Consider the following 21,737-nt stretch of genomic DNA (forward strand, 5'->3'; position numbering starts at 1 on the left):
GTGTTGTAGTGGATGCTTCAATTGTAGCAGCGGTTGTCCCTGGAATTGTGCTTGTTGGGGTGCTAGTTGTTGTCAGTGTGGTTGTTTCTGCTGATATCGGTGGTGTTGTAGGTTGTGCTGTGTACAAAGCTGCGGTTGTTAATTTTGTTGATGGTGTTGTAGTGGATGCTTCAGTTGTTGCAGTGGTTGTCTCTGGAATTGTGCTTTTTGAGGTAACAGTAGTTGTCTCTACAGTAGTTTCTGCAGTTGTTGTTGTAGCCTTTGTTGTATATGAAGTTGTTGTGGAAGATTCTGCTGTTGTTGTTGTAGTGGATGCTTCAGTTGTAGCAGTGGTTGTGTCTGGAATTGTACTTGTGGGGGTGCTATTTGTTGTCAATGTAGTTGTTTCTGCTGTTGTTTGTGTTGTTGTAGGTTGTGTTGTGTATAGAGTTGTGGTGGCAGATTCTGTTGTTGGTGTTGTCGTGGTTGTGTCAGTTGTAGCAGTGGTTGTCTCTGGAATTGTGCTTGTTGGGGTGCTAGTTGTTGTCAATGTGGTTGTTTCTGCTGTTGTTGGTGGTTGTGGTGTGTATGAAGTTGTGGTGGCAGACTCTGATGTTGGTGTTGTAGTGGATGTTTCAGTTGTAGCAGTGGTTGTCTCTGGAATTGTGCTTGTTGGGGTGCTAGTTGTTGTCAATGTGGTTGTTTCTGCTGATGTTTGTGTTGTTGTAGGTTGTGTACTGTATAGAGTTGTTGTGGCAGATTCTGTTGTTGGTGTTGTATTGGTTGTTTCAGTTGTCGCAGTGGTTGTCTCTGGAATTGTGCTTGTTGGGGTAACAGTAGTTGTCACTGACATAGTTTCTGCAGTTGTTGTTGTAGCCTGTGTTGTATATAAAGTTGTCATGGAAGATTCAGCTGTTGGTGTTGTAGTGGATGCTTCAGTTGTAGCAGTGGTTGCCCCTGGAATTGTGCTTTTTGGGGTGCTAGTTGTTGTCAGTGTGGTTGTTTCTGCTGTTGTTTGTGTTGTTGTAGGTTGTGTTCTGTAAAGAGTTGTGGTGGCAGATTCTGTTGTTGGTGTTGTAGTGGATGCTTCAGTTGTAGCAGTGTTCGTGTCTGGAATTGTGCTTGTTGGTGTGCTAGTTGTTGTCAATGTGGTTGTTTCTGCTGATGTTGGTGGTGTTGTAGGTTGTGTTGTGTATAGAGTTGTGGTGGCAGATTCTGTTGTTGGTGTTATAGTGGATGTTTCAGTTGTCGCAGTGGTTGTCTCTGGAATTGTGCTTGTTGGGGTGCTTGTTGTTGTCAATGTGCTTGTTTCTGCTGATGTTGGTGTTTGTGGTGTGTATGAAGTTGTGGTGGCAGATTCTGATGTTGATGTTGTAGTGGATGTTTCAGTTGTCGCAGTGGTTGTCTCTGGAATTGTGCTTGTTGGCGTAACAGTAGTTGTCACTGAAGTAGTTTCTGCTGTTGTTGTAGACTGTGTTGTATATAAAGTTGTCGTGGCAGATTCTGTTGTTGGTGTTGTGGATGCTTCAGTTGTAGCAGTGGTTGTCCCTGGAAATGTGCTTGTTGGGGTGCTAGTTGTTGTCAGTGTGGTTGTTTCTGCTGTTTTTTGTGTTGTAGTAGGTTGTGTTGTGTACAAAGTTGCGGTTGTTAATTCTGTTGTTGGTGTTGTAGTGGTTGTTTCAGTTGTGGCAGTGGTTGTCTCTGGAATTGTGCTTGTTGGGGTGCTAGTTGTTGTCAGTGTGGTTGTTTCTGCTGATGTCGCTGGTGTTGTAGGTTGTGTTGTGTACAAAGTTGCGGTTGTTAATTCTGTTGTTGGTGTTGTAGTGGATGCTTCAGTTGTAGCAGTGGTTGTCCCTGGAATTGTGCTTGTTGTGGTCAATGTGGTTGTTTCTGCTGATGTTGGTGGTGTTGTAGGTTGTGTTGTGTATGGAGTTGTGGTGGCAGATTCTGATGTTGATGTTGTAGTGGATGTTTCAGTTGTCGCAGTGGTTGTCTCTGGAATTGTGCTTGTTGGGGTGCTAGTTGTCAATGTAGTTGTTTCTGCTGTTGTTTGTGTTGTTGTAGGTTGTGTTGTGTATAGAGTTGTGGTGGCAGATTCTGTTCTTGGTGTTGTAGTGGATGTTTCAGTTGTCGCAGTGGTTGTCTCTGGAATTGTGCTTGTTGGGGTGCTTATTGTTGTCAATGTGGTTGTTTCTGCTGATGTTGGTGGTTGTGGTGTGTATGAAGTTGTGGTGGCAGATTCTGATGTTGATGTTGTAGTGGATGTTTCAGTTGTCGCAGTGGTTGTCTCTGGAATTGTGCTTGTTGGGGTGCTAGTTGTCAATGTAGTTGTTTCTGCTGTTGTTTGTGTTGTTGTAGGTTGTGTTGTGTATAGAGTTGTGGTGGCAGATTCTGTTGTTGGTGTTGTAGTGGTTATGTCAGTTGTAGCAGTGGTTGTCCCTGGAATTGTACTTGTTGGGATGCTAGTTGTTGTCAGTGTGGTTGTTTCTGCTGATGTCGCTGGTGTTGTAGGTTGTGTTGTGTACAAAGTTGCGGTTGTTAATTCTGTTGTTGGTGTTATAGTGGATGTTTCAGTTGTCGCAGTGGTTGTCTCTGGAATTGTGCTTGTTGGGGTGCTTGTTGTTGTCAATGTGCTTGTTTCTGCTGATGTTGGTGTTGTTGTAGGTTGTGTTGTGTATAGAGTTGTGGTGGCAGATTCTGATGTTGATGTTGTAGTGGATGTTTCAGTTGTCGCAGTGGTTGTCTCTGGAATTGTGCTTGTTGGGGTGCTTGTTGTTGTCAATGTGCTTGTTTCTGCTGATGTTGGTGTTTGTGGTGTGTATGAAGTTGTGGTGGCAGATTCTGATGTTGATGTTGTAGTGGATGTTTCAGTTGTCGCAGTGGTTGTCTCTGGAATTGTGCTTGTTGGGGTAACAGTAGTTGTCACTGAAGTAGTTTCTGCTGTTGTTGTAGACTGTGTTGTATATAAAGTTGTCGTGGCAGATTCTGTTGTTGGTGTTGTGGATGCTTCAGTTGTAGCAGTGGTTGTCCCTGGAAATGTGCTTGTTGGGGTGCTAGTTGTTGTCAGTGTGGTTGTTTCTGCTGATGTCGCTGGTGTTGTAGGTTGTGTTGTGTACAAAGTTGCGGTTGTTAATTCTGCTGTTGGTGTTGTAGTGGATGCTTCAGTTGTAGCAGTGGTTGTCCCTGGAATTGTGCTTGTTGGGGTGCTCGTTGTTGTCAATGTGGTTGTTTCTGCTGATGTTGGTGGTGTTGTAGGTTGTGTTGTGTATGGAGTTGTGGTGGCAGATTCTGATGTTGATGTTGTAGTGGATGTTTCAGTTGTCGCAGTGGTTGTCTCTGGAATTGTGCTTGTTGGGGTGCTAGTTGTCAATGTAGTCGTTTCTGCTGTTGTTTGTGTTGTTGTAGGTTGTGTTGTGTATAGAGTTGTGGTGGCAGATTCTGTTGTTGGTGTTGTAGTGGTTGTGTCAGTTGTGGCAGTGGTTGTCTCTGGAATTGTGCTTGTTGGGGTAACAGTAGTTGTCACTGCAGTAGTTTCTGCAGTTGTTGTTGTAGCCTGTGTTGTATATAAAGTTGTCATGGAAAGTTCAGTTATTGGTGTTGTATTGGATGCTTCAGTTGTAGCAGTGGTTGTCCCTGGAATTGTACTTGTTGGGGTGCTAGTTGTTGTCAGTGTGGTTGTTTCTGCTGATGTCACTGGTGTTGTAGGTTGTGTTGTGTACAAAGTTCTGGTGGCAGATTCTGTTGTTGGTGTTATAGTGGATGCTTCAGTTGTAGCAGTAGTTGTCTCTGGAATTGTGCTTGTTGGGGTGCTAGTTGTTGTCAATGTGGTTGTTTCTGCTGATGTTGGTGGTGTTGTAGGTTGTGTTGTGTATAGAGTTGTGGTGGCAGATTCTGTTGTTGGTGTTATAGTGGATGTTTCAGTTGTCGCAGTGGTTGTCTCTGGAATTGTGCTTGTTGGGGTGCTTGTTGTTGTCAATGTGCTTGTTTCTGCTGATGTTGGTGTTTGTGGTGTGTATGAAGTTGTGGTGGCAGATTCTGATGTTGATGTTGTAGTGGATGTTTCAGTTGTCGCAGTGGTTGTCTCTGGAATTGTGCTTGTTGGGGTAACAGTAGTTGTCACTGAAGTAGTTTCTGCTGTTGTTGTAGACTGTGTTGTATATAAAGTTGTCGTGGCAGATTCTGTTGTTGGTGTTGTGGATGCTTCATTTGTAGCAGTGGTTGTCCCTGGAAATGTGCTTGTTGGGGTGCTAGTTGTTGTCAGTGTGGTTGTTTCTGCTGTTTTTTGTGTTGTAGTAGGTTGTGTTGTGTACAAAGTTGCGGTTGTTAATTCTGTTGTTGGCGTTGTAGTGGTTGTGTCAGTTGTGGCAGTGGTTGTCTCTGGAATTGTGCTTGTTGGGGTAACAGTAGTTGTCACTGCAGTAGTTTCTGCTGTTGTTGTAGACTGTGTTGTATATAAAGTTGTCGTGGCAGATTCTGTTGTTGGTGTTGTGGATGCTTCAGTTGTAGCAGTGGTTGTCCCTGGAAATGTGCTTGTTGGGGTGCTAGTTGTCAGTGTGGTTGCTTCTGCTGTTTTTTGTGTTGTAGTAGGTTGTGTTGTGTACAAAGTTGCGATTGTTAATTCTGTTGTTGGCGTTGTAGTGGTTGTTTCAGTTGTGGCAGTGGTTGTCTCTGGAATTGTGCTTGTTGGGGTGCTAGTTGTTGTCAGTGTGGTTGTTTCTGCTGATGTCGCTGGTGTTGTAGGTTGTGTTGTGTACAAAGTTGCGGTTGTTAATTCTGCTGTTGGTGTTGTAGTGGATGCTTCAGTTGTAGCAGTAGTTGTCCCTGGAATTGTGCTTGTTGGGGTGCTCGTTGTTGTCAATGTGGTTGTTTCTGCTGATGTTGGTGGTGTTGTAGGTTGTGTTGTGTATGGAGTTGTGGTGGCAGATTCTGATGTTGATGTTGTAGTGGATGTTTCAGTTGTCGCAGTGGTTGTCTCTGGAATTGTGCTTGTTGGGGTGCTAGTTGTCAATGTAGTTGTTTCTGCTGTTGTTTGTGTTGTTGTAGGTTGTGTTGTGTATAGAGTTGTGGTGGCAGATTCTGTTGTTGGTGTTGTAGTGGTTGTGTCAGTTGTGGCAGTGGTTGTCTCTGGAATTGTGCTTGTTGGGGTAACAGTAGTTGTCACTGCAGTAGTTTCTGCAGTTGTTGTTGTAGCCTGTGTTGTATATAAAGTTGTCGTGGAAAGTTCAGTTATTGGTGTTGTATTGGATGCTTCAGTTGTAGCAGTGGTTGTCCCTGGAATTGTACTTGTTGGGGTGCTAGTTGTTGTCAGTGTGGTTGTTTCTGCTGATGTCGCTGGTGTTGTAGGTTGTGTTGTGTACAAAGTTGCGGTTGTTAATTCTGTTGTTGGTGTTGTGGATGCTTCAGTTGTAGCAGTGGTTGTCCCTGGAATTGTGCTTGTTGGGGTGCTAGTTGTTGTCAATGTGGTTGTTTCTGCTGATGTTGGTGGTGTTGTAGGTTGTGTTGTGTATGGAGTTGTGGTGGCAGATTCTGATGTTGATGTTGTAGTGGATGTTTCAGTTGTCGCAGTGGTTGTCTCTGGAATTGTGCTTGTTGGGGTGCTTATTGTTGTCAATGTGGTTGTTTCTGCTGATGTTGGTGGTTGTGGTGTGTATGAAGTTGTGGTGGCAGATTCTGATGTTGATGTTGTAGTGGATGTTTCAGTTGTCGCAGTGGTTGTCTCTGGAATTGTGCTTGTTGGGGTGCTATTTGTCAATGTAGTTGTTTCTGCTGTTGTTTGTGTTGTTGTAGGTTGTGTTGTGTATAGAGTTGTGGTGGCAGATTCTGTTGTTGGTGTTGTAGTGGTTGTGTCAGTTGTGGCAGTGGTTGTCTCTGGAATTGTGCTTGTTGGGGTAACAGTAGTTGTCACTGCAGTAGTTTCTGCAGTTGTTGTTGTAGCCTGTGTTGTATATAAAGTTGTCGTGGAAAGCTCAGTTATTGGTGTTGTATTGGATGCTTCAGTTGTAGCAGTGGTTGTCCCTGGAATTGTACTTGTTGGGGTGCTAGTTGTTGTCAGTGTGGTTGTTTCTGCTGATGTCGCTGGTGTTGTAGGTTGTGTTGTGTACAAAGTTGCGGTTGTTAATTCTGTTGTTGGTGTTGTAGTGGATGCTTCAGTTGTAGCAGTAGTTGTCTCTGGAATTGTGCTTGTTGGGGTGCTAGTTGTTGTCAGTGTGGTTGTTTCTGCTGTTTTTTGTGTTGTAGTAGGTTGTGTTGTGTACAAAGTTGCGGTTGTTAATTCTGTTGTTGGTGTTGTAGTGGTTGTTTCAGTTGTGGCAGTGGTTGTCTCTGGAATTGTGCTTGTTGGGGTGCTAGTTGTTGTCAGTGTGGTTGTTTCTGCTGATGTCGCTGGTGTTGTAGGTTGTGTTGTGTACAAAGTTGCGGTTGTTAATTCTGTTGTTGGTGTTGTAGTGGATGCTTCAGTTGTAGCAGTGGTTGTCCCTGGAATTGTACTTGTTGGGGTGCTCGTTGTGGTCAATGTGGTTGTTTCTGCTGATGTTGGTGGTGTTGTAGGTTGTGTTGTGTATGGAGTTGTGGTGGCAGATTCTGATGTTGATGTTGTAGTGGATGTTTCAGTTGTCGCAGTGGTTGTCTCTGGAATTGTGCTTGTTGGGGTGCTAGTTGTCAATGTAGTTGTTTCTGCTGTTGTTTGTGTTGTTGTAGGTTGTGTTGTGTATAGAGTTGTGGTGGCAGATTCTGTTCTTGGTGTTGTAGTGGATGTTTCAGTTGTCGCAGTGGTTGTCTCTGGAATTGTGCTTGTTGGGGTGCTTATTGTTGTCAATGTGGTTGTTTCTGCTGATGTTGGTGGTTGTGGTGTGTATGAAGTTGTGGTGGCAGATTCTGATGTTGATGTTGTAGTGGATGTTTCAGTTGTCGCAGTGGTTGTCTCTGGAATTGTGCTTGTTGGGGTGCTAGTTGTCAATGTAGTTGTTTCTGCTGTTGTTTGTGTTGTTGTAGGTTGTGTTGTGTATAGAGTTGTGGTGGCAGATTCTGTTGTTGGTGTTGTAGTGGTTGTGGCAGTTGTGGCAGTGGTTGTCTCTGGAATTGTGCTTGTTGGGGTAACAGTAGTTGTCACTGCAGTAGTTTCTGCAGTTGTTGTTGTAGCCTGTGTTGTATATAAAGTTGTCTTGGAAAGTTCAGTTATTGGTGTTGTATTGGATGCTTCAGTTGTGGCAGTGGTTGTCCCTGGAATTGTACTTGTTGGGGTGCTAGTTGTTGTCAGTGTGGTTGTTTCTGCTGATGTCGCTGGTGTTGTAGGTTGTGTTGTGTACAAAGTTGCGGTTGTTAATTCTGTTGGCGTTGTAGTGGTTGTTTCAGTTGTGGCAGTGGTTGTCTCTGGAATTGTGCTTGTTGGGGTGCTAGTTGTTGTCAGTGTGGTTGTTTCTGCTGATGTCGCTCTTGTTGAAGGTTGTGTTGTGTACAAAGTTGCGGTTGTTAATTCTGTTGTTGGTGTTGTAGTGGATGCTTCAGTTGTAGCAGTGGTTGTCCCTGGAATTGTGCTTGTTGGGGTGCTCGTTGTTGTCAATGTGGTTGTTTCTGCTGATGTTGGTGGTGTTGTAGGTTGTGTTGTGTATGGAGTTGTGGTGGCAGATTCTGATGTTGATGTTGTAGTGGATGTTTCAGTTGTCGCAGTGGTTGTCTCTGGAATTGTGCTTGTTGGGGTGCTTGTTGTTGTCAATGTGCTTGTTTCTGCTGATGTTGGTGTTTGTGGTGTGAATGAAGTTGTGGTGGCAGATTCTGATGTTGATGTTGTAGTGGATGTTTCAGTTGTCGCAGTGCTTGTCTCTGGAATTGTGCTTGTTGGGGTAACAGTAGTTGTCACTGAAGTAGTTTCTGCTGTTGTTGTAGACTGTGTTGTATATAAAGTTGTCATGGCAGATTCTGTTGTTGGTGTTGTGGATGCTTCAGTTGTAGCAGTGGTTGTCCCTGGAAATGTGCTTGTTGGGGTGCTAGTTGTTGTCAGTGTGGTTGTTTCTGCTGTTTTTTGTGTTGTAGTAGGTTGTGTTGTGTACAAAGTTGCGGTTGTTAATTCTGTTGTTGGCGTTGTAGTGGTTGTTTCAGTTGTGGCAGTGGTTGTCTCTGGAATTGTGCTTGTTGGGGTGCTAGTTGTTGTCAGTGTGGTTGTTTCTGCTGATGTCGCTGGTGTTGTAGGTTGTGTTGTGTACAAAGTTGCGGTTGTTAATTCTGCTGTTGGTGTTGTAGTGGATGCTTCAGTTGTAGCAGTGGTTGTCCCTGGAATTGTGCTTGTTGTGTTGCTCGTTGTTGTCAATGTGGTTGTTTCTGCTGATGTTGGTGGTGTTGTAGGTTGTGTTGTGTATGGAGTTGTGGTGGCAGATTCTGATGTTGATGTTGTAGTGGATGTTTCAGTTGTCGCAGTGGTTGTCTCTGGAATTGTGCTTGTTGGGGTGCTAGTTGTCAATGTAGTTGTTTCTGCTGTTGTTTGTGTTGTTGTAGGTTGTGTTGTGTATAGAGTTGTGGTGGCAGATTCTGTTGTTGGTGTTGTAGTGGTTGTGTCAGTTGTGGCAGTGGTTGTCTCTGGAATTGTGCTTGTTGGGGTAACAGTAGTTGTCACTGCAGTAGTTTCTGCAGTTGTTGTTGTAGCCTGTGTTGTATATAAAGTTGTCGTGGAAAGTTCAGTTATTGGTGTTGTATTGGATGCTTCAGTTGTAGCAGTGGTTGTCCCTGGAATTGTACTTGTTGGGGTGCTAGTTGTTGTCAGTGTGGTTGTTTCTGCTGATGTCGCTGGTGTTGTAGGTTGTGTTGTGTACAAAGTTGCGGTTGTTAATTCTGTTGTTGGTGTTGTAGTGGATGCTTCAGTTGTAGCAGTAGTTGTCTCTGGAATTGTGCTTGTTGGGGTGCTAGTTGTTGTCAGTGTGGTTGTTTCTGCTGTTTTTTGTGTTGTAGTAGGTTGTGTTGTGTACAAAGTTGCGGTTGTTAATTCTGTTGTTGGTGTTGTAGTGGTTGTTTCAGTTGTGGCAGTGGTTGTCTCTGGAATTGTGCTTGTTGGGGTGCTAGTTGTTGTCAGTGTGGTTGTTTCTGCTGATGTCGCTGGTGTTGTAGGTTGTGTTGTGTACAAAGTTGCGGTTGTTAATTCTGTTGTTGGTGTTGTAGTGGATGCTTCAGTTGTAGCAGTGGTTGTCCCTGGAATTGTACTTGTTGGGGTGCTCGTTGTGGTCAATGTGGTTGTTTCTGCTGATGTTGGTGGTGTTGTAGGTTGTGTTGTGTATGGAGTTGTGGTGGCAGATTCTGATGTTGATGTTGTAGTGGATGTTTCAGTTGTCGCAGTGGTTGTCTCTGGAATTGTGCTTGTTGGGGTGCTAGTTGTCAATGTAGTTGTTTCTGCTGTTGTTTGTGTTGTTGTAGGTTGTGTTGTGTATAGAGTTGTGGTGGCAGATTCTGTTCTTGGTGTTGTAGTGGATGTTTCAGTTGTCGCAGTGGTTGTCTCTGGAATTGTGCTTGTTGGGGTGCTTATTGTTGTCAATGTGGTTGTATCTGCTGATGTTGGTGGTTGTGGTCTGTATGAAGTTGTGGTGGCAGATTCTGATGTTGATGTTGTAGTGGATGTTTCAGTTGTCGCAGTGGTTGTCTCTGGAATTGTGCTTGTTGGGGTGCTAGTTGTCAATGTAGTTGTTTCTGCTGTTGTTTGTGTTGTTGTAGGTTGTGTTGTGTATAGAATTGTGGTGGCAGATTCTGACGTTGATGTTGTAGTGGTTGTGTCAGTTGTGGCAGTGGTTGTCTCTGGAATTGTGCTTGTTGGGTTAACAGTAGTTGTCACTGCAGTAGTTTCTGCAGTTGTTGTTGTAGCCTGTGTTGTATATAAAGTTGTCGTGGAAAGTTCAGTTATTGGTGTTGTATTGGATGCTTCAGTTGTAGCAGTGGTTGTCCCTGGAATTGTACTTGTTGGGGTGCTAGTTGTTGTCAGTGTGGTTGTTTCTGCTGATGTCGCTGGTGTTGTAGGTTGTGTTGTGTACAAAGTTGCGTTTGTTAATTCTGTTGTTGGTGTTGTAGTGGATGCTTCATTTGTAGCAGTAGTTGTCCCTGGAATTGTGCTTGTTGGGGTGCTCGTTGTTGTCAATGTGGTTGTTTCTGCTGATGTTGGTGGTGTTGTAGGTTGTGTTGTGTATAGAGTTGTGGTGGCAGATTCTGTTGTTGGTGTTGTAGTGGTTGTGTCAGTTGTGGCAGTGGTTGTCTCTGGAATTGTGCTTGTTGGGGTAACAGTAGTTGTCACTGCAGTAGTTTCTGCAGTTGTTGTTGTAGCCTGTGTTGTATATAAAGTTGTCGTGGAAAGCTCAGTTATTGGTGTTGTATTGGATGCTTCAGTTGTAGCAGTGGTTGTCCCTGGAATTGTACTTGTTGGGGTGCTAGTTGTTGTCAGTGTGGTTTTTTCTGCTGATGTCGCTGGTGTTGTAGGTTGTGTTGTGTACAAAGTTGCGGTTGTTAATTCTGTTGTTGGTGTTGTAGTGGATGCTTCAGTTGTAGCAGTAGTTGTCTCTGGAATTGTGCTTGTTGGGGTGCTAGTTGTTGTCAGTGTGGTTGTTTCTGCTGTTTTTTGTGTTGTAGTAGGTTGTGTTGTGTACAAAGTTGCGGTTGTTAATTCTGTTGTTGGTGTTGTAGTGGTTGTTTCAGTTGTGGCAGTGGTTGTCTCTGGAATTGTACTTGTTGGGGTGCTAGTTGTTGTCAGTGTGGTTGTTTCTGCTGATGTCGCTGGTGTTGTAGGTTGAGTTGTGTACAAAGTTGCGGTTGTTAATTCTGTTGTTGGTGTTGTAGTGGATGCTTCAGTTGTAGCAGTGGTTGTCCCTGGAATTGTGCTTGTTGGGGTGCTCGTTGTTGTCAATGTGGTTGTTTCTGCTGATGTTGGTGGTGTTGTAGGTTGTGTTGTGTATGGAGGTGTGGTGGCAGATTCTGATGTTGATGTTGTAGTGGATGTTTCAGTTGTCGCAGTGGTTGTCTCTGGAATTGTGCTTGTTGGGGTGCTAGTTGTCAATGTAGTTGTTTCTGCTGTTGTTTGTGTTGTTGTAGGTTGTGTTGTGTATAGAGTTGTGGTGGCAGATTCTGTTCTTGGTGTTGTAGTGGATGTTTCAGTTGTCGCAGTGGTTGTCTCTGGAATTGTGCTTGTTGGGGTGCTTATTGTTGTCAATGTGGTTGTATCTGCTGATGTTGGTGGTTGTGGTCTGTATGAAGTTGTGGTGGCAGATTCTGATGTTGATGTTGTAGTGGATGTTTCAGTTGTCGCAGTGGTTGTCTCTGGAATTGTGCTTGTTGGGGTGCTAGTTGTCAATGTAGTTGTTTCTGCTGTTGTTTGTGTTGTTGTAGGTTGTGTTGTGTATAGAGTTGTGGTGGCAGATTCTGACGTTGATGTTGTAGTGGTTGTGTCAGTTGTGGCAGTGGTTGTCTCTGGAATTGTGCTTGTTGGGTTAACAGTAGTTGTCACTGCAGTAGTTTCTGCAGTTGTTGTTGTAGCCTGTGTTGTATATAAAGTTGTCGTGGAAAGTTCAGTTATTGGTGTTGTATTGGATGCTTCAGTTGTAGCAGTGGTTGTCCCTGGAATTGTACTTGTTGGGGTGCTAGTTGTTGTCAGTGTGGTTGTTTCTGCTGATGTCGCTGGTGTTGTAGGTTGTGTTGTGTACAAAGTTGCGGTTGTTAATTCTGTTGTTGGTGTTGTAGTGGATGCTTCAGTTGTAGCAGTAGTTGTCTCTGGAATTGTGCTTGTTGGGGTGCTAGTTGTTGTCAATGTGGTTGTTTCTGCTGATGTTGGTGGTGTTGTAGGTTGTGTTGTGTATAGAGTTGTGGTGGCAGATTCTGTTGTTGGTGTTATAGTGGATGTTTCAGTTGTCGCAGTGGTTGTCTCTGGAATTGTGCTTGTTGGGGTGCTAGTTGTCAATGTGCTTGTTTCTGCTGATGTTGGTGTTTGTGGTGTGTATGAAGTTGTGGTGGCAGATTCTGATGTTGATGTTGTAGTGGATGTTTCAGTTGTCGCAGTGGTTGTCTCTGGAATTGTGCTTGTTGGGGTAACAGTAGTTGTCACTGAAGTAGTTTCTGCTGTTGTTGTAGACTGTGTTGTATATAAAGTTGTCGTGGCAGATTCTGTTGTTGGTGTTGTGAATGCTTCAGTTGTAGCAGTGGTTGTCCCTGGAAATGTGCTTTTTGGGGTGCTAGTTGTTGTCAGTGTGGTTGTTTCTGCTGTTTTTTGTGTTGTAGTAGGTTGTGTTGTGTACAAAGTTGCGGTTGTTAATTCTGTTGTTGGCGTTGTAGTGGTTGTTTCAGTTTTGGTAGTTTTTGTCCCTGGAATTGTGCTTGTTGGGGTGCTAGTTGTTGTCAGTGTGGTTGTTTCTGCTGATGTCGCTGGTGTTGTAGGTTGTGTTGTGTACAAAGTTGCGGTTGTTAATTCTGGTGTTGTAGTGGATGCTTCAGTTGTAGCAGTGGTTGTCCCTGGAATTGTGCTTGTTGGGGTGCTCGTTGTTGTCAATGTGGTTGTTTCTGCTGATGTTGGTGGTGTTGTAGGTTGTGTTGTGTATGGAGTTGTGGTGGAAGATTCTGATGTTGATGTTGTAGTGGATGTTTCAGTTGTCGCAGTGGTTGTCTCTGGAATTGTGCTTGTTGGGGTGCTAATTGTCAATGTATTTGTTTCTGCTGTTGTTTGTGTTGTTGTAGGTTGTGTTGTGTATAGAGTTGTGGTGGCAGATTCTGTTGTTGGTGTTATAGTGGATGTTTCAGTTGTCGCAGTGGTTGTCTCTGGAATTGTGCTTGTTGGGGTGCTTGTTGTTGTCAATGTGGTTGTTTCTGCTGATGTTGGTGGTTGTGGTGTGTATGGAGTTGTGGTGGCAGATTCTGATGTTGATGTTGTAGTGGTTGTTTCAGTTGTGGCAGTGGTTGTCTCTGGAATTGTGCTTGTTGGGGTGCTAGTTGTTGTCAATGTGGTTGTTTCTGCTGTTGTTTGTGTTGTAGGTTGTGTTGTGTATAGAGTTGTGGTGGCAGATTCTGTTGTTGGTGTTGTAGTGGTTGTTTCAGTTGTGGCAGTGGTTGTCTCTGGAATTGTGCTTGTTGGGGTGCTAGTTGTTGTCAATGTGGTTGTTTCTGCTGTTGTTTGTGTTGTAGGTTGTGTTGTATATAAAGTTGTTGTGCCATATTCTGCTGTTGGTGTTGTGGATGCTTCAGTTGTAGCAGTGGTTGTCCCTGGAATTGTGCTTGTTGGGGTGTTAGTTGTTGTTAGTGTGGTTGTTTCTGCTGCTGTCGGTGGTGTTGTAGGTTGTGTTGTGTACAAAGTTGTGGTTGTTAATTCTGTTGTTGGTGTTGTAGTGGATGCTTCAGTTGTTGCAGTGGTTGTCTCTTTAATTGTGCTTGTTGGGCTAACAGTAGTTGTCTCTACAGTAGTTTCTGCAGTTGTTGGTGTAGCCTCTTTTGTATATGAAGTTGTTGTGGAAGATTCTGCTGTTGTTGTAGTGGATGCTTCAGTTGTAGCAGTGATCGTCTCTGGAATTGTGTTTGTTGGGGTAACAGTAGTTGTCACTGCAGTAGTTTCTGCAGTTGTTGTTGTAGCTTGTGTTGTATATAAAGTTGTTGTGGAAGATTCTGCTGTTGTTGTTGTAGTGGATGTTTCAGTTGTAGCAGTGGTCGTGTCTGGAATTGTAATTGCTGGGGTGCTAGTTGTTGTCAATGTGGTTGTTTCTGCTGATGTTGGTGGTTGTGGTGTGTATGGCGTTGTGGTTGCTGATTCTGATGTTAGTGTTGTAGTGAATGCTTCAGTTGTTGCAGTGGTTTTCTCTAGAATTGTACTAGTTGCATTGCTAGTCGTTGTCAATATAGTTGTTTCTGCTGATGTTGGTGGTGCTGCAGGTTGTGTTGTGTACAAACTTGAGGTGGTTAATTCTGTTGTTTCCTTGCTTGTTGTATCTTGAGTTTTATTCATATTTGTATTAGTATATCCTGTTGATGTAGTGGACGGTACAGTTGTAGGGCTTGTTGTATCGTTTATAGTTGTTGAATCCTGAATTGTACTTGTTGGATCATTATTCAGTATAGATGTAGTTGTTTCTGCTGTTGTTTGTGCTTGTGCTGTATATGCACTGAGCCCCAGCCATAGACATACTGTTACAAGTGTAGAATATAATTATTTAATTTACTGAAATAAATTTCGGTTATGTAATTTTGCATGAATTCTAATATTAATCTCTTACATTCTGGCATTCAATAGATCGTGTGACAGTTAATGTATGAAGAAAATTCACATAGTATATTACATTAAAACCTGCTTCCATTCTTATGCAATGCCTCTTTGAGATGATGTGAATTGTTAAAAGCGATATACATACAAATAAGTGTAAAATGCAAAATGAAATAGAAATACCACAATTAAATGTTATTTTATCAATTTAATTAATTTTCTACTGACACACACACGTCCTATTGTTGCATGTTTTAATTTAAATGTATTTTTTTTCTATGTTTACGACAAATAAGTATGATCTATGATTTATTGTAAAAATATTTATTTATTACATTATAATAATATTTACAGGCACTTTTTGTATTTGTTTTGTAAATATTTAATAGACACACAATCTTAAAATATCAGGTCTACTTACGTATAGTGAGATGAGCATAACTGATCTTGTTATATTTAGAAAAATCAAACCTGTTGATTTTAAATGAGACAAAAATCAGAGGATTTGTTGTATTATGTGTCAAATAGTATTTAGCAACTAAAATATTAACAGAAACTATAATACATTTAACTAATGAATATAATAATAACATTAACAATTAATCCTCTTAATTTATTTTCTGTTATATTTACTTTTACAAGTTTGTTTCCATGAACTAAATAAAAACAAATATGAATTTAAAAAAAAGAGCTTTATTACCTTGTTTTATTCTTGAAACTCATGACTGTCAACTTTCAACACTGAAAATTTGTCCCTGTAACTCTGTCAGTAATAGCCTTAATGACAACTGGGTCTGTCATGACAAATGGTTCACCCAAAGTGTAAGCAGGCTTTATTAGGAGTGGTTAGAGGTGTAGCTCAGCAGGCGTTTTCACCTTTTCATGACAAAAAACTATTTTCATGCATCTTAACAATAATGGGTGTGTTTCATAATGCAGAGATTATCATCTGAAATAAAATGGAGTAAATATGTTAATCACATAAATCAGGAAATTTACTACTGTAACAGTGACCTTAAGACAATAAAATTTATACATTTTAAAAGTGGTCATTGTCCTTCACCTTCTCATTAAGGCATAATTACACAAACTGAGTATATATTAGATATCTAAATTCACATTCAATACTTGAACTGTGTAAGTGTATATTTAGGTGGTGTCAAGTGATCTATATGATCAATATCTATACAGACATTATTTATTATATAATTTATATAATTGTTATTATTATAATCAGTAGTATCCTTTTACAGTAGCAGTATTCATTTTGTATGTATGTCTCTTTAGTTTTTAGAAAATCTTTTCATCTCAATTATAAATATTTACTCGTAACCTTATTGCTAACCACAATTCACTGAATAAAATGCCTTAAAATAAAATTTCTCCAATTTTATAACACATATTCTGAATAATATGATAGTGTAATATGTATGCAGACGTATGTCTTTGATTTGATTCAAATACAAAGTTATACGAGAAATGTAAAAAAAACTCATCAATCTGCAGCCTCTTGACGTAAAACCCTTTGTTACACCCAAATGTGTCTGTCATTGTTCTGTGTCACAATTTTACATAACAATACTTACAGTACAAATGTCAAACTATTCCATCGTACCTGAAAAATGAGTCACCGTTACTGGAATTTTGTTAGCGTCTTCCATGACAAAATGTTTTGTTTGTAGAACAAAAGTTACACCTTTTTTCTGTTGTAGCCATACAAACACACACACAAACACACACACACACACACACACACACACATTTTATATATATATATGTTATGTATATATATATATATATATATATATATATACATATATACATATATATACATGTTATGTATATATATGTATATATGTATATATATATATATATATATATATATATATATATATATATATATATATATATATACACACACGTATATATATATATATATATATATGTTATGTATATATATATATATATATATATATATATATATCCTAAACTCTCACAAACATTCACACAATATGGTATAAGGAGTTCTAAAGGGCATTCCCTTTTTGACCCTTTGAGCATTTTAATATGAGTACTACTGTATGCTAACACTGGGTAGAGCCTCAAAACAGCTTCACTTCTTGTGGCATGGATCCCAACGCATGGACTCTTTCTTTGAGAATCCATTTTTGTTATGATTGCATCACAGAAATTCTGAGATGTTCATGTTGCAAATCTCATAGGCCGGTAGTGGGTAATTTACCATATTTTACCAGCCTAATCTTTCTTGGTGTTTGTCACAACTTAATCAACACAAAACAATTACCAGCCTAATATACATACATTACATCTTGATCAGAATTGAAAGTCTCAGTTGTAATTTTTATTACAAAGCACGATGTTGCCACTTTAAATTACAACTGAGGCTGTCATTTCTGCTGAATGTATAATAGCAATAATAAAGCATGTGTAATTAAAAGGTAGGGTGCAGCAGGTCAGAATTGTAGTAATAAAAACAAGACATGAATTAAAACAAAATATATGGTGTAACAAACAAATCAATGACAAGAATAAAAGCACATGCAGTAGCACGTCAGCTGCTTGGGTTTATCTCCCAGTTTGACACTTTATTATTCAGTTCGATAACCTGGAAGATCCTCTGGTAGCAGATGTGTCCAACCTACTTTCAGTAGGTGTTAATCAGAATGCAATAAGAGGCATGCCTGGAGACTGTCATGGGTTCTTGAACCAATGTTGTCTCAGTCAGCTGTATGGTCTGGTCTTTAACAATCAGGTCTGCACTGAACTCAGAGTTTCCGATGACCCATTAGTTCCTCAGCAGCTCTTGGTTGCAGGATGATATACTGTTGTAGAAAGGACATTATTTACATTTACATTATTTACTGATCAGGATGAGGTTCCTTTCTGAGGCTGTTTCCTCTCAAGGTTTCTTAATCATATCATCTCAGGGAGTTTTTGCTTTCCACCGTCTCCGACTTGCTCATTAGAGATTGTGATAGATATGTAGTATTTAAAATTTTAAATTTATATTTTTTAATTAATTTTAAACCTTAATTGTATTTATTCACTTATTATTATTATTATTATTATTATTATTATTATTATTATTATTATTATTTCTTTTTTCTCTATCTCTTCTGTTTCCATACTTCTGTAAAGCTGTTTTGAGTTTTGGTTCTCACTGTGGTTTGCTGGAGTCCCAAAGCTTTAGAAATGGCTTTATAACCTTTTCCAGACTGATACCAATCCCCCAACCTCCAAATTCATACAATGCATCAATCTTTTGCTCATTTAAATTTATGACTAACCGGTTGGAGAGACAAGACTTCTCACACCACTTGCAGAACACCATTTCGAAAACTGGATGGATTTCTCATAAGCGAACTCAACATAGGTTTGGCTGGCTGTCTTAATGAAGCTTTTAAAACTCTGCCTGTAAGCTTCAGGCACACGCTCATATTTGCAAAGTACAGTAGCCTTAACAATTTAATATTCTGGACTCTGTTCAAGAGTTAGAGCTTAGCAGGGTTCATGTACTTTCTCTGACAGTTTACACTGCAACCTGCAACAACAGCGTCCACAAACCTTTAGTCTTATGCTGTGGCTATTTGCTCAAACATGGAAAACTAAGCATCAACTTCATCATCTCTAAATACAGGCACTAATTTCTTTTGTACATCCCTGTATATCTCAATATTTATGACTACAGTTTACTTTCATGCACACTATTTTTTATTCTATATTTAATTACACAGTATACATCTTCTTTTATATTTTATTCTTATATTTTTATTATTTACTTTTATTTCACTCTGTGTTGTATTTATTTAATATGTGTTGTATTTTTTTAAATAATTGCACTGTTCATGGAGCGGACCTGATTCACATTTCACTCCTAGTTATATATGCTCTATATAATTGTGTATGTGACAAATAAAAATCTTGAATCCTGAATCTTAAACCAACATGTCAACTAATATCAAAAGCAGGAACATCAAAAGTATACTGTCTTACCATTGAGGTCAGAATAGGAGCAATCGGTCATGCTGGAGAAATCAGTCTCGAAAGGAGCAGGGGAGGTTGCTGCTGAGAAGCAGTTATTTCTCTGGAAGAGGCAATGGCTTTTGACATGGAACAACCAGGATGAGCTTCTTCCCCTCCACATGTGAAGTGGAAAGTGAAGCCACATCCACCAAGCCACAATATCACAGAAATCACACCAAAATCTCTGAACATTTAATCCACAAAAACCCAAAATCTGGAGCCCCAAACAATATTATTTCTATTCCGGACAAGCCCCCAGTTCTATTAAGAACCAGTCTAGGGTTGGGACGCAAAGCTTAATGAATGGAACAGGCTGAGATGATGTAGAAGGTGGACAGAAAATGAATATGATGCCACAGAGTTAAAGGCCATGTCCACACTAATACGTTTTCGTTTGAAAACGTATATTTTTCTCTCCGTTTTGGCCTTTCGTCCACACTGAGACAGCCTAGAACTGAGACAGTCAACGAGACAGTCTAGAACTGAGACAGTCCACACTGAGACAGTCAACGAAAACGTAGCTGTTGGAAGACGCTCTCCAAAGCGGATAAATTTGAAAACGCCGTCTTTGCGTCTTAGTGTGGACTGTGAAGACGGACGCATTTGAATACTACGACGCATTTTTAGTCATGTGATGCAGTCTCAAAGTAAATAAACGTCTAGCGGAAATGACTCAGGTTGAAGCTTTACTCATGCGCAGTAGGGAGATGTAAGCGTTTTCATACATCTCAGTGTGGATAAGCAACTTTTGGAAAACGTTTGAAAATGATAATGTGGACGCGGATTGTTTTTAGACGTAAACTCTGTTTTCAAATATATCCGGATTAGTGTGGACATGGCCAAAGGTGGGGTCTCCGTTGTTTGAAAGCCAATGTTGACATTTGAAATCACCAAGACAAACACGCCTCTAACCCAAATGGGTCCCACCCCGTATTGATAGCTCCGCCCACACATACAAACGTAACCCAGGCAACTAATGGAAAGAAATGTGTCTTTATCATAGCTGAAGGGAAGAACAATACGATTGCAGATAAACAAACAAGCAAAAATGACACACAAGCATAATCATGTAAAGGACAAAGGCATATATTAGTTCTGTGTAACAAAGCAAAACCAACGTTACTCACCTATCGAGAAGGAAAAAAGCGCCTCTGCTTTCAATAACTCAATCAAGTCAATAACTCCTACACTGTTACTACACAAAACGCAGTTGTAGCTGCCTCTCTACATTACTACAATAGAAAAGAGGTGTTATTTGTGTAGTAACAGCGTTTAGCTCAGGAGTTATTGACTCGGGAATCTCGAATCTGTGAATATGCGCCAACTTCCTGCTCCTTCAGTTCTCTCCAGCGCTGGAAATGTCAGAACTCTGCACGGACTTTGGCCATGTGCCTTTTGTTTATGTTCTGTGTTCACGTGTCTGCCCCGCCCTTGTCTTTTCCTCCCCACCTCTGCACACCTGTCCCTTATGTCTGAATAATTATTTGTACTATTTAGTTGAGCCGCGTTGCCTTGTGAAGCGCGGAATCCCCTGTTGTCTTCGTCTGGTTTGTCTTTGTCCTGTTTAGTGTTTTTTAAGTTAATAAATTCTGTTTTTGTTAAGCTGTCCTGCATTTGGCTCCGTTTTTATCCTGCGTCACTGACAGGAAAGCTGATCCTATATTAACACGTCCTACTTCTTGCCTTATCGTAAGCCTTTTTCCGCTTAAGGTTTTTATCCTCCATGTCAATGTTTCAATCGCTTTCTGCTAATGTCACACATGCGCACTGAACACTCTCTCCGCCCATATTGACAAGACATGCCCCTTTCTGCTCATTGGCTACACATTAGTTTTGTTTTTGTTTTGTTTGGCAGCCCAACTCAGTTTTCTGAAGCATTTCTCAAACAACAGAGACCCCACCTTTAAATAGAAATGACACACAAAAACACAGCAGTGAAATCAAGTTGATATATTGTAATTGTGGTATATACAGCACAGTGAACTGGGGAAGATTTCGAGGTGAACCAAGGCTGAAATAACAAACAGAAATTTAAATTCACAATTCACATTGTCTAAAAGCAGCTTTACTGAAGTATAGAAACAGAAGAGAAAAAAAATATGTTATATATATATATATATATATATATATATATATATATATATATATATATAATAAGAAAAATAAGAATAAAAAATACAAATAAAAATACATAAATGAATACATACAGTCATATGCAAAAGTTTAGGAACTCCATGATTTTCATTTATAAATATTTATATCATACGAGGATCATCGTGTCCTTACCACTTCCAACGTACCAGCGAGGAATTGAAAGGTTTAGTAGACTTTTTGCTTTTAATGAATGGCTTCAGTCATGGTGTCCGGCTCAGAATCTACACTTTATTGATAATTGGAATGTTTTCTGGGAGCATCCTAGGCTGTTCGCGCTGACGGCCTGCACCCCAGCAGAGTTGGAGCGGAGATCCTCTCGGACCACATCTCCAGGGCGCTGCACACCTTCTGACTGGTAAACTACGCCTTAAATTTAAATTTCAATAGCCATCCTTCACCTCAACACATCGATACAAATGCACATATACCTCTCCCCATAGAAACTGTGTCTGTTCCCCGAGCAGTGAGATTAAAAAGTAATTATGTAAGACGTTCTCGAAATAATCTTACTGTAATTAGACCAGAAAAATGCCAAAGAAACAAACAAAAACAGTTCCTAAAATTTGGGCTTCTGAACATTAGATCACTTGCACCCAAAGCACTTATCGTAAATGAAATAATCTCAGACAATAGCCTTACTGCATTCTGCCTCACTGAAACCTGGATTAAACCAAATGACTACATCGGTCTAAATGAGTCTACACCATCAGGTTATATCTATAAGCACGAGCCTCGTCAGACTGGTCGTGGAGGTGGTGTCGCCACTATCTTTAATGATTGCCTTACTGTTACCCAGAGAACACAGTATAGATTTAAGTCTTTTGAAGTGCTTGTCCTTAATGTTACACTATCGCACACGCACACGAAAAAATCCCTGATGTCTCTTGCGCTAGCGACCGTGTATAGACCACCAGGGCCCTACACCGATTTTCTTAGAGAATTCACAGATTTTCTTTATGACCTATTGATTAACTTCCATAAAGCATTAATTGTAGGAGATTTTAACATTCATGTTGACGACACAAATGATGCGCTAGGACCCACATTCATGGACTTACTAAACTCACTTGGGCTTAAACAAAACGTCACTAGAGCAACTCACCGTCGTAATCATACGCTAGATTTAATAATATCACACAGAATAGATGTCACTGATATAGATATTATTCCTCAAAGTGATGATATCACAGACCATTATGTCATAATGTACACAATACCTGTAGAACAGGCTAACTGCGTTTCACCACATTATCATCTCGGTAGAACTATTATTCCGACCACTAAAGACAGATTCACAAATAACCTGCCTGATCTGTCTGGACTTCTTGCTGCACCCTTAAACACAGACGATCTAGATGAAATTACT

At 40.6% G+C, this 21,737-nt stretch overlaps 3 protein-coding genes across 3 annotated transcripts; all 3 read right to left on the reverse strand.

The window, feature by feature from the left end:
* Positions 1-2,389: 2,389 nt before the first annotated feature.
* On the reverse strand, positions 2,390-4,381 carry LOC132847765 (mucin-2; the record flags this gene model as incomplete). Its single annotated transcript, XM_060873303.1, has 2 exons — positions 2,390-2,965; positions 3,752-4,381. Coding segments are annotated over 2 exons (1,206 nt in total), but the record flags the coding sequence as incomplete, so codon positions are not given.
* A 3,394-nt stretch (positions 4,382-7,775) lies between these two features.
* LOC132847766 (integumentary mucin A.1-like) lies at positions 7,776-8,635 on the reverse strand (the record flags this gene model as incomplete). Its single annotated transcript, XM_060873304.1, has 3 exons — positions 7,776-7,808; positions 8,033-8,142; positions 8,257-8,635. Coding segments are annotated over 3 exons (522 nt in total), but the record flags the coding sequence as incomplete, so codon positions are not given.
* Positions 8,636-11,665: 3,030 nt separating this feature from the next.
* Positions 11,666-18,338, reverse strand: LOC132847768 (mucin-2-like; the record flags this gene model as incomplete). The annotated part of the gene is made up of 3 exons (XM_060873305.1): positions 18,188-18,338; positions 12,454-13,629; positions 11,666-12,345 (listed from the first exon to the last, which is right to left on the reverse strand). Coding segments are annotated over exons 1-3 (2,007 nt in total), but the record flags the coding sequence as incomplete, so codon positions are not given.
* Positions 18,339-21,737: the final 3,399 nt, after the last annotated feature.

Source organism: Tachysurus vachellii, chromosome 6 (genome assembly GCF_030014155.1).
Source record: "Tachysurus vachellii isolate PV-2020 chromosome 6, HZAU_Pvac_v1, whole genome shotgun sequence".
Classification (NCBI taxonomy): Eukaryota; Metazoa; Chordata; class Actinopteri; order Siluriformes; family Bagridae; genus Tachysurus; species Tachysurus vachellii.